The 16,202-nt window shown below is 39.5% G+C and overlaps 1 protein-coding gene and 1 long non-coding RNA gene across 2 annotated transcripts; both read left to right on the top strand.

The window, feature by feature from the left end:
* On the top strand, nucleotides 127-4,375 carry LOC18790274 (ABC transporter G family member 21). Its single transcript, XM_020554591.1, has 5 exons — nucleotides 127-686; nucleotides 861-1,659; nucleotides 2,837-3,034; nucleotides 3,129-3,310; nucleotides 3,420-4,375. Exons 1-5 carry the CDS (start codon nucleotides 465-467, stop codon nucleotides 4,068-4,070), a joined length of 2,052 nt encoding a protein of 683 aa, XP_020410180.1. The 5' UTR covers nucleotides 127-464; the 3' UTR covers nucleotides 4,071-4,375.
* LOC18789491 lies at nucleotides 5,012-5,616 on the top strand. The gene is made up of 2 exons (XR_002270764.1): nucleotides 5,012-5,261; nucleotides 5,416-5,616. It is a non-coding gene; the product is annotated as an uncharacterized LOC18789491 (long non-coding RNA).

Genomic DNA, 16,202 nt, shown 5'->3' with positions numbered 1-16,202 from the left:
TGAGATTGGTAAGAAGAAGCTAACGAATGCCCTGCAAACACGTACCCCCAATAAAGCCAAAGTAGGAAAGAAACACTATTTTAGTTGAATACGCGCATCATCCCTGCAGCCAATCAAACTCAGTTGGTTGGTCTCTTTCTAGCCTAGCTGCTACAACTAAACAGTTCCGTAGCTAGCTATAAGCTTGGCTTGGCCACCATAACCACACACCACAGACAGTCAGTCCTCCCTAAGAAATTCTCGTGCCTTCATCACTTTATAAAACTCATCACATGTCTTCTTCTCTTGCATGTGACCTTCCTTCCTTCCCCTATTAATTCCTCTCTTCCCCGCCCAAACCTCCACTCTTCTCTTCATCCACTCATCTCCTCTCTCTCTCTCTCTTGCTGGCCGATCAGCTAGCTAGCACACAACCCATTTGCCTCTCTGTTTGATCTCATCTTATTGCAATATCCCTTGAAATTATGATACCTCCTGAGCAAGAAACCAGCATGACAAGCACTCCAGCTAACATTTTACTCTCTAATCTGAACCGGCCCGACCAGAACGGTTCGGTTCATGCTGAACGGTCTACTCCTCCAAGCAGTAATGTCAACCCATGTTTGGGTGATGACATGCCAGCTGACCGACCCACCTCACATAGAACTTCCATTTTGCGCCAATCCTTGCGCCCTGTCACACTTAAGGTAATTACCAGACCAAATTTTTATGTTGCTAGATATTTCACATGTTATAATAATTCAGGTTTACATATCGCATAACATAACATGTTAAATTATCTAATAAAAACTTTATCGGACTTTCATAATAATGTAGATACATTAAGCTAACATTTGTATGTATGTATTTTGATGGTGCAGTTTGAAGATGTCACTTATAGTATTAAGCTGCAAACCACAAGGGGAGGTTGTGTAGCTTCACATGAGCCAAAGCAAACACGCACTATACTCAATGGAGTGAGTGGGATCGTTCGACCCGGTGAGCTACTCGCAATGTTGGGGCCATCGGGCAGTGGCAAGACCACCCTCTTGACCGCCCTTGGCGGCCGTTTGCCTGGTAAAATCTCCGGCAAGATAACCTACAATGGCCAGCATTTCTCAAGCTCCATGAAGCACAACACCGGCTTCGTCACACAAGACGACGTCTTGTACCCTCACCTCACTGTTCTCGAGACCCTCACCTACACTGCCTTGCTAAGGCTGCCCAAGCAGCTCACTAAGGAAGAGAAAATGGAGCAAGCTGAGATGGTGATCATGGAGCTCGGGTTGACCCGGTGCAGTGATAGTATAGTTGGTGGGCCTTTGTTACGTGGCGTTTCGGGTGGTGAGCGCAAACGGGTCAGTATCGGGCAAGAGATGCTGGTTAACCCGAGCCTTTTGTTGCTCGACGAGCCCACTTCTGGGCTCGACTCCACCACCGCTCAGCGTATCGTTGCTACACTGCGGCAGCTAGCCCGTGGTGGCCGGACGGTGATCTCCACCATTCATCAGCCGTCCAGCAGGCTGTATCGGATGTTTGATAAGGTGGTGGTTTTGTCGGACGGGTACCCGATCTATAGTGGGCATGCGAGTCGGGTCATGGAGTATTTTGGGTCCATTGGATATGAGGCCGGGTTCAACTTCATCAACCCTGCTGATTTCTTGCTTGATCTTGCCAACGGTATGAAATTTCTTCTCATGTTTCTATAAATTTTAATAGCATTATTAATTTCATTACGTTTCACTATAATTACGAAAATGTGGCAAATAAATAGGCATATTTACTTATAATTATGAACTGTAATTTAATTTTCTAGTATAATGTTGACCAAATTTTTTATTTTCCCAGCATAATAGTATTATTAAATTGATATAGAGTAATTTTAAAGAGATTTTTTTTTTCTTTTTTGTGCTAAAAAACTTTGATATATATATATATATATTATTTTATCGGATAATATATATTAGCTAAAGATGTTCCAAAGTTATTAGCTAAAGATAGGATGTCAACTTCACAATGTAATTAGATTGAGAAACTTTTAACAGTTAATTGCTTTAGGTAAGGGTTGATTTTCACAATAATTACGTAGTGCGTGTGTGAGTGAGTGGTCCAAAAAGGTTTGATCGCACCGACTGCCTTGTGAATAGAATAGAGGAGGCAAAGACAACCACGTCCCTCTTATTAGTCGCATTCGAAAGGAACACTTCACATGGCCAATATGGAGTATGGACATGGTGCCAATCCAAAGCCCAAACTTTTTCTTGAAATGGATAAAATCTATTTTTAATAAATTTGAGCTCATCGAACACTTCAAAATCACAAATTTAATACGTAAAGATTTGTAACTCAAGTAGTTGACATCGTTTACTTTGCACCTAGGATGATTACTACATGCCTCTCCACCAAGTAAACCCACCCAGCTTGAATTAGGCTTTTCAATATATGGTGCAAGCCAATGCATTGAAAGACTCATACAATTTGATTTGACCCCTCCTAAAAAACTTTCTGCTTTGCATCCTTTTCATTCACTTCAGTCAAATTTTTGTAACCACCTGAAACTGATGGGATGCTGAATTCATTTCCATATGAGTATGGAGTGGTGGATCAAAAGAAAGGAAAAAAATCAAGAACTTTACATCACCATTCACCATCAAGATGATTAAATATAGTGGGTCATACATGGTTTTCTGTTTTATTAGTCTTTATAGGGTGATTGTTCTTCAATAATTGTACTATGTTTCAAGGACCATCCAAATCATACAACTTTACCTTTAGTTTATCAATGAGTATGGTATTTTCTTTTATCAATGATCAATTTATTTTTTGTTAAATTTCTTGAAAATTGATTGACAAGCAGGTATAGGACCTGATGCTAAACAGGATGATCAACTAGAGTATAATGGCAGATTAGAGCACCAAGAAGATCAAAACACAACCAAGCAGTTCCTAATATCTTCCTATAAAAAGAACCTATACCCTGTTTTGAAGGCAGAGATTCAGCAAAGTCATAAAGACACAGTTCTTGCTCCTTCAAGAACAACACCATCATCTAGAGGTAAGTAATTCCAACTAAGTCTCTCTAGGTCTTGCTGTTTGATTTGTGCTGTTGTGCATTGCGTTTTGATCATTTGTACATGGTACATCTGCAGGCAGTGGAAAGTACCAATGGACCACCAGCTGGTGGGTGCAATTTAAGGTTTTGCTGGAAAGGGGTTTAAAAGAGAGGAAGCATGAATCTTTCTCAGGCTTAAGGATTTTCCAAGTCTTGTCAGTTTCCCTTCTTTCAGGCCTTCTGTGGTGGCACTCTGACACTTCACATATACAAGATCAGGTATTGCAATTTCCACCCATCTATAATTTTCAGGCCTTAATAATATTGAGCAATATTTGATCAAGTATAGCTATAAGCACTAATCAAATTAATATTACACTTTGAACAGGTGGGACTTCTTTTCTTCTTCTCCATATTTTGGGGCTTCTTCCCTCTGTTCAATGCCATATTTGCATTCCCCATGGAAAGGCCAATGCTAATAAAAGAACGCTCTTCGGGCATGTACCGTCTCTCTTCCTACTACTTTGCGCGAACAGTTGGTGATTTGCCAATGGAGCTTGTACTCCCAACAGTGTTTGTGACAGTAAGCTATTGGATGGGGGGTCTCAAGCCTTCATTTGTCACATTTGCACTAACCCTTTCCATTGTTCTTTATAATGTTCTAGTCTCCCAAGGCCTGGGGCTAGCACTTGGGGCCATTCTAATGGATGTGAAGCAAGGCACCACTCTGGCTTCTGTGACCATGCTGGTGTTTTTACTAGTAGGTGGATATTACATCCAGCACATCCCATCTTTCATTGCTTGGTTGAAGTACATTTCCTTCAGCCATTACTGTTACAAGCTTCTTGTGGGAGTTCAATACTCAGCAAATGAAGTTTATGAGTGTGAGATGGGGATGCATTGTAGTGTCATGGACTTTCCTGCTATCAAGTATCTGGGACTTGATAGCATGTGGTCAGATGTAGCTGCTTTGGCTGTGATGTTGGTGGGATATAGGGTTTTGGCTTACGTGGCTCTAAGGATGAGGCAACCTCACTGACTTCTTGAATCTTGACGGTGATAGATCAGAAACTGACATGCACCCCTGCAGCTAGAGAATTTGATGACGTACTCTTCGATCTCCAATTTTATCAAAATAATCATATGGTTTTCAACTGATATTGTGAATCTTGATTTCATGCTGGCTGGAGAAATCTCAATTGTACTCCTTTACATGGAAATTGATATGATATTATCAATTGTAGGTTTGTAAACAAAATTGCAATTCAATTTGCTGATGACAACTCTTATTCCATTATAACTTGAACAACAGAACTGTGAAATAAATAGAAAGAATTTCCTGAACCACTTGGGCTTGTTTAGATGAATTAACCAAGCAATGATGTTTTAACAGTTGATCAAATTTCAAAAGCTATCACTTTGATGCAGTAAAAAGTTCTGCACTACGGCAACATGGTGTTCCAACCAATTTTACTTAGTTCATGCTGTATAAAAGGTTCTGTGGTGCTTCATATTTTCCTTAAAACTACAAATGTATACACTTAACCTTCATACTACTGAATTGCAAATTTTACAAAAATTTCAAACGAGGGAGATGCATGTTGGGCTGCAAAATGACATGATGTCAGGTTTTAGGGAAATTTGAATGGAATATCTGGAAAACAGTAAAATCTTAGTCCACAATGGATTGATAGTCCACAATGGATTGATATCTACATAATATCTTTAGTACAGAAAGTGGATGTACTTCTCTGTAGGTTTATGCATTTAAATCAACTGTATACCAATGCGCACCCTAGAATACGCATCGAATGATGTCAATTTCGATATGTCTTGATTAAGCATCTGATTCAACAGCATCTCCCAATAGGCCACCAGACCATTTTATTCCATCTGCTCATGTGCCATCACATCTCTATTCACCATATATCTTCTGCAAGTAGGATTCTGATTCCGGGTCACAATTATGAACCTCAACTATAAAATGGCTGTATCATAGTAGAGCTAACAATTGAAGCCAGACAGGAAGCAAACGAACACTTTTGTGTGTGAGCTTAACAAACAGAAAATGGCATCACTCAAGGTTGAGAAACCTGTTGGCACTCAACCCTCTGCAGGGCAGGCCAAGAAAGAACCTGCTCCCAAAGCTAGTAGCACCACGCCCAGAGCTCCGGCCTCCAAACCAGCCCCTAAGAAGGCTGAGCCAAAGCCTAGGGAGCCTAAGAAGAAGGTAAGCAAGCAAGCCTACATACCCCATCATGCTATTGAATTATAAGCACTTATTCTCCATTTATTTCTTAAGTTTATTCTTACATAGAATCTTCTAACACTTATGGGGCATTGATTATGTGCTTACAAGCTTTTTATTATGACTGTTTTCTTAGACAACGGGAAGCAAGCCTGCAGCCAAGAATTAGATGAAAACCAACTGCGCAAGGTGTGGAGTACATGAAGATGCTAAATCACCGCGGCCCTCCCTATGTTTTATAATAACATAACCAGATCACTTGGTTGTGATATATGTACATGTCTCTCGTTTTAGGCTTGGCGTAATGAATAAAAAGATACCTATATTTTAGAAGGAACTGGTCCTTGCTTGCCATTGGCTCAGAAAGTTCAAGTGCTTAACCAGATGAACTCGAAAAACTTGGTCATGACATTTTGAGCAGGTTAATGAGGGTAATGTTGCAAACTGCAAGGGGTTTAATTGATTACAAGTTAAAACAAGGATGACTAATTAATAAGAAAAAATGTTCAGGATTGAAGTCATACTGAAAGTAAAAACTTGGGAAATTTTGATCTATTCGTTCTATTCTAATGTGGAATAAAGCTAAAGAGAATCTGATAAAATAAAGTGAGATAAAAAGCAGATTTATACTAAGGTGGGCTGTTGTCTAATTGGCTAAAGATCCTTCCCAAATACCTTTTGTCTGATAAAATCAAGTAGAACCACGCTTTGTTGAACAACGTTTAATTTGCTGTTTGTTCATAGGCTTGGCAGAAATGAAGTTGAGAAATTCCTAGCTAGACTGACCAGTACTCAAGAAAGCTCAACTCTCCAAACTCATAGGATACGGCAGACTAGCTAGTCCTAGGATCCTGATCCCCTGGTGCGCCTCTTTGTTTTCTAATCTAGACCATCTCTATTTAAAAATGGGAATTTATAGGCAAAAAATATGCTATGAGACCCCAGAAGTTAAAAATTAATGCAGACTACAAAACAGGAAAGAAGAAGAACGTACGAGGACCTTCCTCTCCTTCATACATGGCCAGAAAGATGAAATTAATACAGTTTGAAAATGAAGATGCATCTTGCTCCGGCACTTAGAGAATATGGGAAACTGTTGCAACTTACAACAATGCCATTGCCCACATTTATTTCAACATATGCACACACACACACACATATATATGCTTTCTATAGTAAGAATGATATTATCCGGGCAAAATTCAGCTAAATCAGGAATTGTTTAGCCATCGGATTTTCCACATTTTCGTTTCAGTTTTATTCAACGAATTGCATTTTTTGCACATTTTAAATTACCAAACAAGTTTCAATATGAATGATATTTAGTAAGAATAATCCTTGAAAGATGACCCTCAAGTGGGTTTCTTTGACATTGTCCCGAAGATCAAAGTAGAGATTCAAACAAATAGTCTTCAACGAATTGCATCTTATAACGTTACGTTCATTCATTAGCTTAGAACCAAATTCGCATTAGATATTTCAATATCGTGGTTTTTTATTTTTTATTTTGGTCATAAAAGATACTTCATAAACCCCAGACAGGGCAGCCCAAAGGAGGATACAAGATAAGCAAAAGCTGGGAAAGGAGCACATGCTAGTCACAGCTTAGTGCAGGAAACCTAACCCAGTAAAGCAAAATATTAAATAACAGGGGGGCAAGGAAGCCCATCAGAGGTTAAAACACCCATAAGGGACGGAAGGTGGTGGCTGATCCAGCCAGGTAACCCTATGCACCGCTCCTATACCAAACGAAGCCGCAGCGTGAGCCGCTCGGTTCTTTTCAATGCTCTAGAACACCCCTAAAGTCCAAGAACCATGCAATTATGTCCGAAAGGAATCATATAATTAATTATTTCCATGATCGCATTATTATACCTTTAAAACGTCGTATATTCAGTTATTCATACCAATTACCAAACGCGAAGATTGATTTCTAACAATTTCAGATAACAGGGTAAGCAATAAGTAAGAAAAAGCATCTGATGCCAACAGCCTTCAAGTGCAGTGCAGCTCTGTCATTTTGCCAATACAAGTTATTCCATTCTCCTCAAACACTACGTACCATCCTTTTAGTTGTCACCTTTTATCTTAACTTGTTATTCTAATTCTTTTTTTCCACAGTAAGGAATTGCTGTTATAATAGAAGGGTAGGCTCAGAAGGAGCGAGCAGTTGAGTTGAGGCCATCGAGTTAATACCTACGTTAGATTTTTCATATATCATTGTGAAAGAGTTTCTTAGAGAACTATACATGGCATCAATGAAGGCTGAAATAAAGCAAGTTGGCACTCAACAGTTTGGCCAGGCCAAGAAAGAACCCAAGGTCAGTGATGGTGGAGCCAAAGCCCCAGCATCTAAGGCAGCCCCAAAGAAGGCTGCACCAAAGCCTCAGGCACCCAAGAAGAAGGTACATATATATCCACATTCGGGTCATCTTCTTGGCCTATCAGTTAAATGTATGATTTGGTTTGTCTTCATGCTTTATGTTAATTAATTTGGTTTCATTAGCAGATGTGGGTTAAGCTAGTTGGCCAAGGCAATAAGCCCGCTTCATTTGCACCCAAGTTTGAATCCCCTTTAAATTAATTTTAACTATTGTTTGTATTAAAAATATTTGGTTTCATTAACAAACCAATGATGATTGTACAGGGTTTAGGTGGCAAAGCGGCAGCCAAGAACTAACCAAATTTCTGATTATGTTATAAATCTATCTAAATTGGAGAGGAAATTGAGAGAGAGAGAAGGGAATAGAAATCTGATTTCTCATTGAATGTTTTCTTAATCTCATTGTGTATATTCTTACAAGTAGGGGAAGCCCTATTTATAGGCATTTTGGGGACTCCACTTTTACAACACTCCCCCTTGGAGACCACAAATGATACAGAATATGTCTCGTTAAAAATCTTGCCAGTAAAAACCCAGTGGGACAAAAACTGGTCAAAGGGAAAAAAAAGTTCATAATTATGTGTAACATAAAATTCTGTGTATATTGACGCGCGTGCGACACTGCCTCGTTAAAACCTTGCCAGGAAAAACCCAGTGGGATAAAAACCTGGACGAAGGAAAAAGAGTACGGTGTTTGAAGATCTTTATTGATAGCGCGCTCCCCCCTGATGCTTGGCAAAATATCTTTAAGTCATACTGTTGATCAACTTTCTGAATATCGTAGTTGACACTACTTCTGTGAGTCAATCTTGAGCGACACTGCCTCGTTAAAACCTTACCAGGAAAAACCCAGTGGGATAAAAACCTGGATGAAGGAAAAAGAGTACAGTGTATGAAGGTCTTTATCAAAACCATGCTCCCCCTGATGAATATCTCCCCCTGAAAAATTTAGGACTAGCTTTTGTCCAGTAAGCGACCATAAAAATTTTCATAGTATACCCTAAACCCTTGAGCGACACTGCCTCGTTAAAACCTTACCAGGAAAAACCCAATGGGATAAAAACCTGGATGAAGGAAAAAGAGTATAGTGTGGAGCTGAGCTCTATCTGGTCTAGTACACTTCCGGAAAAACATTTAAGGACCAACGGATAAGACTCTCTTAGTATAAGCAAGAATCTCGTTGGTATAATGCTCGATCGAGACAAATATTTCATGAATTCTGCAGAAGCTTTAATGTGTTGCAATCACATTATAATCAATGTACTCACTGAGGTAATTTATGCATATTAATATTGAGTACAAATTTTGTGCTTCAAGCACATGTCCTTTAGGGACTTGCTTTATGCAATGTCAATCCTCTCAACGGATTTTGTCTAAAAGGGATTAAACTTTATGACACATTATATAGCTTTAACCAAGCTATTTATACATCTTTAGGGAATCGCTTCTGGCGATATGCTCTGTGCATTTAATAACCCTTAAAGATAATATGTTGGTCTCCGTAATTGTGTAATAAGGGGGGACACAATTGAATCTGTAAATATGGAGAAAACCCAACATTCCTTGTTTCTGCCAGAAACAGTGTGTCACACAAAGTAGGTATATTCCCTTTTATTCCGAACACCCAAGTATAAATTCAGTATTAACAAATTTTGGGGTTCGTATTGTGGGTTTGTTCTTTCACGTTCATTCTCATTTATAATGGAATTACCTCGTTCCATTTTGGCCAATGATATTGTCGACATTTAATAATTGAACGTGGTTCCAATCAACACAGCCCATTGATGATTTGAGTAGCTACTCCAAAACTAAAAATTTGTCATTCATCAATTCATAATCTCACAATTCTCATGTGCATGCGCATGCATCAATTATAAGCATTCCTTTGCTTTTGGGTACCCAAGCCACTTCATGGGGCTTTTATTATGTGAGAATGTGGATTATAACCTCCAATGGAGCGTTATTTTACAGTAGGGCGTGGATAATCTCTATTTAGAGAGTTGGAACATTTAGAACCCATATATCTGTCATGCTGCAGGCATGCCACAGACTAATACATACATGTCAATTAATTTCTGGGACTTTAACCCATATTATGGGACTTTAACCCATATAATTTGCTACGCATTAGGCGTGCATAATATCAATATTGACATGTCAAAGGATTGTCCTTTCGGGACTTCAATCCATATCATTTGCTACGCAACAGGCGTGCATCATATTGATCACTGCTATACCCATATTCTGTTCTTATGGGACTTTAATCTGTGCAGTGTATTATCAATGTATCCAACTTGCAATCTGCAAAATTTGCATTAATAATTCATGGATACATACAAGCCATTCTTTTGGAACGGACTTATCTTCCCATTTGGTTACCTTTCAAGATAAAATATCAAATAAGTATATAAGCATAAAATAACACAAGTATTGCTTACATCCTTAGGTGGGAGAAATTTTTCTCAATTATCATTCAAGCTTGTATCGGCCCAGTAAATGTAGCGCTTGATGATCTAGTTATATCCTGCAAGAGTAAAATCACAACTCTTTTGCCTCTGTTAAAACAAATAAACCTCATAGTTAGGATCACTTCATGGATTCATTCTTCAGATGTTCATTCTAAAGAAGTAAAATCTCTTATGAACAGAGAGTTATAAAAAGAGAAAAAAAAATGCAAAAATAATGTGATGTTGATTGCAAGAGAAGGTAAGCAATCAAGGAAGGAAGCTGGTGGGAGCAGACAACAAGCTCAGCAATCAAGGAAGGAAGCTGGTGGGAGCAAACAACAAGCTCTCATTTCTTCTAGTTTAGAAGAACTTCCGGAGATTAGAGCATAAGGTTGCCTTCACAGTTCCCTGATGTGGCGGAAACGTGATCAGGGATAGTCTCGCTTCCTGAATGGATGATCAGAGATAGTCTTGCTTCTCGGGCATATTAAGTGCTCACTGATAAGAAAAACAAGTAGATATCGCATCACTAGGTATGGAGAAAACTGGATGTCTTCTGCAAAGAAAATTTCGTTAGTAACACATTTATACACAAATACAATGAATAGGTAGAACCGGTGAATTTCAAATTAACCATAGGAAAATTGCGAGATTCTCGGGGTACTTTTGAAAAAGTAGCTCCGTGAAATCCGTAAAGCAAGATCGGCTTTTGATGAAAATAATACTTTGAAAACGCCGAAAGTGCCGACATGCATTGTCAGAGGCCACATGAAGTTTTGGACTCTGGGAAAGAAAAAAGATAATATGGGGATCTGAGATAATATTGGGATCCTGGAAACTGTAGCCATATTTCCTCCTATAGATATGGCCTTTGCAAAACTTGATTGGAGCAACTGCGATTCAACTTGCTCCTTTCCTGTTATAATAATTGCGCACATTCTTAAAATTTGCACCTGTGGTTTTTACGTCTTTTCAAAATGACGGTTTGGAACCTTGTGCCTTATAGGTTCAAATAACCACATCGACTCTCCCAAATTTCATATTTCAACGTATGGGAGCCCGGAACTTTCGGCCTGGGCTAAACACAAACTCAGAATTTATTTGCCCTTTTCAAAATGGATATGAAATATGAATTGAGTAAAAGCCACGCTAATATTTCATATATTTGGGTTCATGAGCTTCCGGCCCAGATATAACAAAATATGTGGGGAGCCTCAATTCATCATTCTCTTATGCCAAAGAGATATGTGACGTACCACAATTTGCAATAATACCTCAAGGGTTGTCCATTTAATTGTTGGAACTTCAGGTTCTCAACATTGTTAGATTTTGAACTTCTGGCCAAAATCACATATTCTCATGGTATGGACATTCAATCCCCTTAGATTTTGAACTTCGGGCCAAAATCACATATTCTCATGGTATGGACATTTTTACAATTTTCTGTACATATTTCTGGACTTCAAGCCCTTACATAATTGTCCATATTTTGAGAAACTTCTGGCATCTCATTTAATTGCTCATCTATGAGTTTAAGGAACTGCAGGTTCCCTTTTTGAATGGTGATAGTTTACCCAAAATGATAAATATTTATGCATACATCACTATTCATGTATACGGCACTATTCATGTGTACAGTACATTTGCCAGTACAGTTATCATCCATGTGTACGGCATTATGAACCAATACGGTACTGTTACATCATTAAGGAACCCCAGGTCCTTATTTACATGTCAGGGATCAAGGACCCTCAAGTCCGATCACATGTTTACAAATATAGTACCGGAGAGACTGCCAGCTCTCATATTAACATCATCATCAAGGATCTTCAAGTCCTGATGTAATTGTATGATGAGGATCAAGAAACTTCTGGTCCTGATCTGTATACTGTAAAAAAACTCATCATACAGCACATTTAATCCATAAAATAACTTGCTGGTAAATAAATTACTGGTATGGACGATAAACCCGCACCACACTTTAAATAAATGTAAATGTGCGGTAAATTAAATTCATAAAGTTAAGGTGCTTGTATGGGCATTAATTCTGCTCCATACATTTAAATAAAAGTAAAGGCGTGGACGATAAACCCGCACCACCCTTTTAAATAAATGTAAATGTGCGGTAAATTAAATGCATAAAATAAATTGCTTGTTGTATGGACGTTAATCCCGCACCATACTTTAAATAAAATTAAATGTGCGGTAAAGTAAATTGTGCTTGTATGGGCACTAATTCTGCTCTATACATTTAAATAAAAGTAAAGGCGTGGACGATAAACCCGCACCACCCTTTTAAATAAATACTGGTTGTATGGGTAATAAACCTACACTATACAGTAAATAAAATAAATGTGGGGTTAAAACCACCACCGAATAAAATAAGAAAAATGTTAGTATTAGTAATGGTCTCCCACTGATAATATGTTTAGTATTACCAAGGGTCCATTTTTGTTAATGGTTAGTAATAGAAAAGCAGATAAATATAATAGGAAATAATAGGGAAGATAAGGGAGCAGAGATCTTATCGCTTATTCTTTCGCTTATGCCCTTGCTGAGTGATCCCCTTTTATTATTATTATTATTATTTTTTCAGTGTTTCGGTGGGTTTTCACATGTGCAGCAGAATATGTGGGTGGGGCTGTAATCATGTGCACTCGACAACATGTGCTGTCCAGCCAACTTATGTTTATCGCGTGGCCCGCCATTAGACCTAAGTCATCATTTCCATGGGCATCTCTGTTGAGCTGTGGGTGCTTTTCTTTATCAGTCGTGGCCGTCATCATGTAACTGGGAAGCGCAGAGAATGGCTCAAGCTTCACCCTTCTTTTGCCTCTGGTCTGCAGCATAGTCATAAGCAGCTCGGGGGTACAAGTGGTGGTGTGGGGTTGGACCCTGGCTCGATGACATGGGCAAAGACGACGAGCCATCGGGTGTGGATGGATGGCTGGGACTCGTGGTCAGCCTGCTGCTGGCACTCCAAGTTCACCCCAAACAGCCTCCAGACCCTGCTGCTGCGTAGCCGAGCTCATAGTCCTCCTCAACATCTTTGAAAAATAAGAAAAACCCAGACCTGGCTTGTAGAAGACGGACAAGCCGAAATCGGTGGCCTTTGATCTGAACAACGCTGGGGTGCTCCGAGTGGCGAACTCGACGCCGATTGTAGACTAAAGCTGAGGGTGAAGATCAGAGGGCAGCTCATGGAGCTGAAGTTCATGGCGTTTGGGTTAGTGGGTTTTCAAAAGTTCGGACCATAGAGAAATAAAGGCAACCGAGAGATGCCATCGCAGGTCTCGATCTTGGATCGGTAGTCGCGGATCATGGCGACGTAGTCGTCGTTGCCGCGGTTCTCCTCCTTCTGCTCAATGGAGGAGATGATGCGCCAGGAGGCCCGGCGAGCGCCGATCACGTTCTTGTAGGCGACGGAAAGGAGGTTGCGCTCCTCCACGGTCAGCTCCTCCTTCTCGGCGGAGGCCAAGACTTTCTCGACGAACTCCATCATCTCCTCGTAACGCTCAGTTTACTCCGCGAGCTTCACCATGTACACGTTCTCTTCACGGGGCGAGGGTGTGGTTGCCGCCATTGTTGGTGAGCTCGTTGCCGCCGACGTTGGAGATCAGGTTCAGAAGCAGAAGCAGGCGGCCATGGAGATCAGGTTCCTCGCCAAGAACAAGTCCGAAAACCGGCTCTGTGAGCTTTGAGGCGAACGACGGCGTTTAGGGACATGGGGACGCTGATCATGTTGGCCAGCTCCAGTATGCCCAGTCTGGCTTCGTTGCTGGGCTTGGAACCGAGAGGGAATGATAGCCTAGGGGCCGGGGAGAAATGGGTATTGAACGTTTTTGTTTGGCTCTGGTTGAAAATTTTGTTTTTCAATTCGGGATCTGGAATTTGGCTCACTGATATCTAGTAAACAGTCCATGGCCAAAAGTAGCAAACGCACCGTCTGCTTTCATGGATGGAGGTAGCAGATCATTTCTCGGAAACCAGAAGCAGAGAGAAAAAAAAATCAGAGAATTCAGCTGGTATTTTGAAAGCGAATTCGTGCTGATAACGTGTTATAAATCTATCTAAATTGGAAAGAAAATTGAGAGAGAGAGAAGGGAATAGAAATCTGATTTCTCATTGAATGTTTTCTTAATCTCATTGTGTATATTCTTACAAGTAGGGAAAGCCCTATTTATAGGCATTTTGGGGGCATTTTGGGGACTCCACTTTTACAACAGATTACTGTTTTTCTTATTTATAAACACAAGTGATAGCCTAAACAAGGGGAATGGGGTTTCTCACACACACACTACCAATGTGTCAGGGGAGTTCAAATTTGAGACCAATGGTCTGCAAGTCAAGACCATTTTCCACTGGGCTAGACCTCGTATAGTACAAGAGACAAAAACAAAAAGCATATAAAAAATAAAGATTTGTTATAAAATGAACTGGTATATGTGCGAATATTGAGCTACACGTAAAGTAGATGAGACACAGTATTTAACGAGGTTCGGCTATGCCTACATCCCCGGAGAGCAGCAGCAGTAACTTTTCCACTATGTAAAATAATAGGGTTACAACTTTGTGTTTACAATATGTATGGCTCACTCAATTTTCTCTCTTGGAGAATTTCTCTCTTGCTATCTTTCCTCTCAACTCACTCACCCTCATTCTTCCTTCTCTTCCTCTTCTATATGTGTAAACTTCTCTTGATGGAGGTATCTATTTATAGGCCTAAGACATTGGTTGTTCACCTCACAATATAATTGGTAGACAACATCATTAATATTCTTCAATCAACAACATCATTAATATTCTTCAATCAACAACATCATTAATATTCTTCAATCAATTGGGTAGTGGTTTGGTTTGGTGGGTGTGTGGTTAGGTTTGGTGGGTGTTAGTTGGCTATGTGGGCTTCACCTATTCTTCTTTACTTATTCATCTTTACAACACTCCCCCTTGGAGACCACATGTCCCTAGATTGGTTGCCTCATTAAAACCTTGCTTGGAGAAAAACCCAGTGAGGTAGAAAACTGATGGAAGGAAGAAAAAAAGAGTACAGCAATCTGTATAGCATACTTCTGGATTCTCCCCCTGATTAATATCTCCCCCTGATGTCTTCATGACTATCTTTTGGAGTGAGAATCTTTCGGAGTGAGTGGAGGATATAGCCATTAATAATTCTCGTAGTTGAGTAAGTAAATATATTTCCAGTGAGCTATCTCTATGTAAATCATAGAAATTTTCAGAGTCCGCGTTTCTAACAAAACTTAGGCTATTTGTAAGTTCACTTGAAAGAATATGCCCGTACATGGTGTTATGCGGAGATAGCATCAAATATACCTCACATCATCCCAAAATGATGGTGATGGAGTTGAGCCCTCTCTGGAAAATATGATGTCCGGTCCAATATACTTCCGGAAAATCATTAAAGTGTCCAACGGATAATCCTCATAAAAATGCTTCAATACTTTCTTAGTATAAGCAAGAATCTCGTTGGCATAATGCTCGATCCTTAAGTCGAGACAAATATTTCTTGAACTCTGCAGAAGCTTTAATGTGTTGCAATCACATTATAATCAATGTACTCACTGAGGTAATTTATGCATATTAATATTGAGTACAAATTTTGTGCTTCAAGCACATGTCCTTTAGGGACTTGCTTTATGCAATGTCAATTCTCTCAACGGATTTTGTCTAAAAAGGGTTTAAACTTTATGACACATTATATAGCTTTTACCCAGCTATTTATATATCTTTAGAAAATCGCTTCTGACGATATGCTCCGTGCATTTAATAACCCTTAAAGATAATATGTTGGTCTCCGTAATTGTGTAATAAGAGGGGGCACAATTGAATCTGTAAATATGGAGAAAACCCAACATTCCTTGTTTCTGCCAGAAACAGTGTGTCATACAAAGTATGTATATTCCCTTTTATTCCGAACACCCAAGTATAAATTTCAGTATTAACATCTTTTGGGGTTCGTACTGTGGGTTTGTCCTTTCACGTTCATTCTCATCTATAATGGAATTACCTCATTCCATTTTGGCCAATAATATTGTCGACATTTAATAATTGAACGTGGTTCCAATCAACACA

Source organism: Prunus persica, chromosome G1 (assembly GCF_000346465.2).
Source record: "Prunus persica cultivar Lovell chromosome G1, Prunus_persica_NCBIv2, whole genome shotgun sequence".
Taxonomy (NCBI): domain Eukaryota; kingdom Viridiplantae; phylum Streptophyta; class Magnoliopsida; order Rosales; family Rosaceae; genus Prunus; species Prunus persica.
The sequence above is the reverse complement of the archived record's forward strand: the minus strand, read 5'-3'. Positions and strand labels throughout refer to the sequence as shown.

Bases quoted from the DNA above. Each gene is read 5' to 3' on its own strand.
- LOC18790274 (XM_020554591.1), top strand. From the start codon at position 465: ATGATACCTCCTGAGCAAGAAACCAGCATGACAAGCACTCCAGCTAAC. The intron at 3,035-3,128 runs GTAAGTAATTCC...GTACATCTGCAG, and splicing joins AACAACACCATCATCTAGAG to GCAGTGGAAAGTACCAATGG. The intron at 3,311-3,419 runs GTATTGCAATTT...CACTTTGAACAG, and splicing joins CTTCACATATACAAGATCAG to GTGGGACTTCTTTTCTTCTT.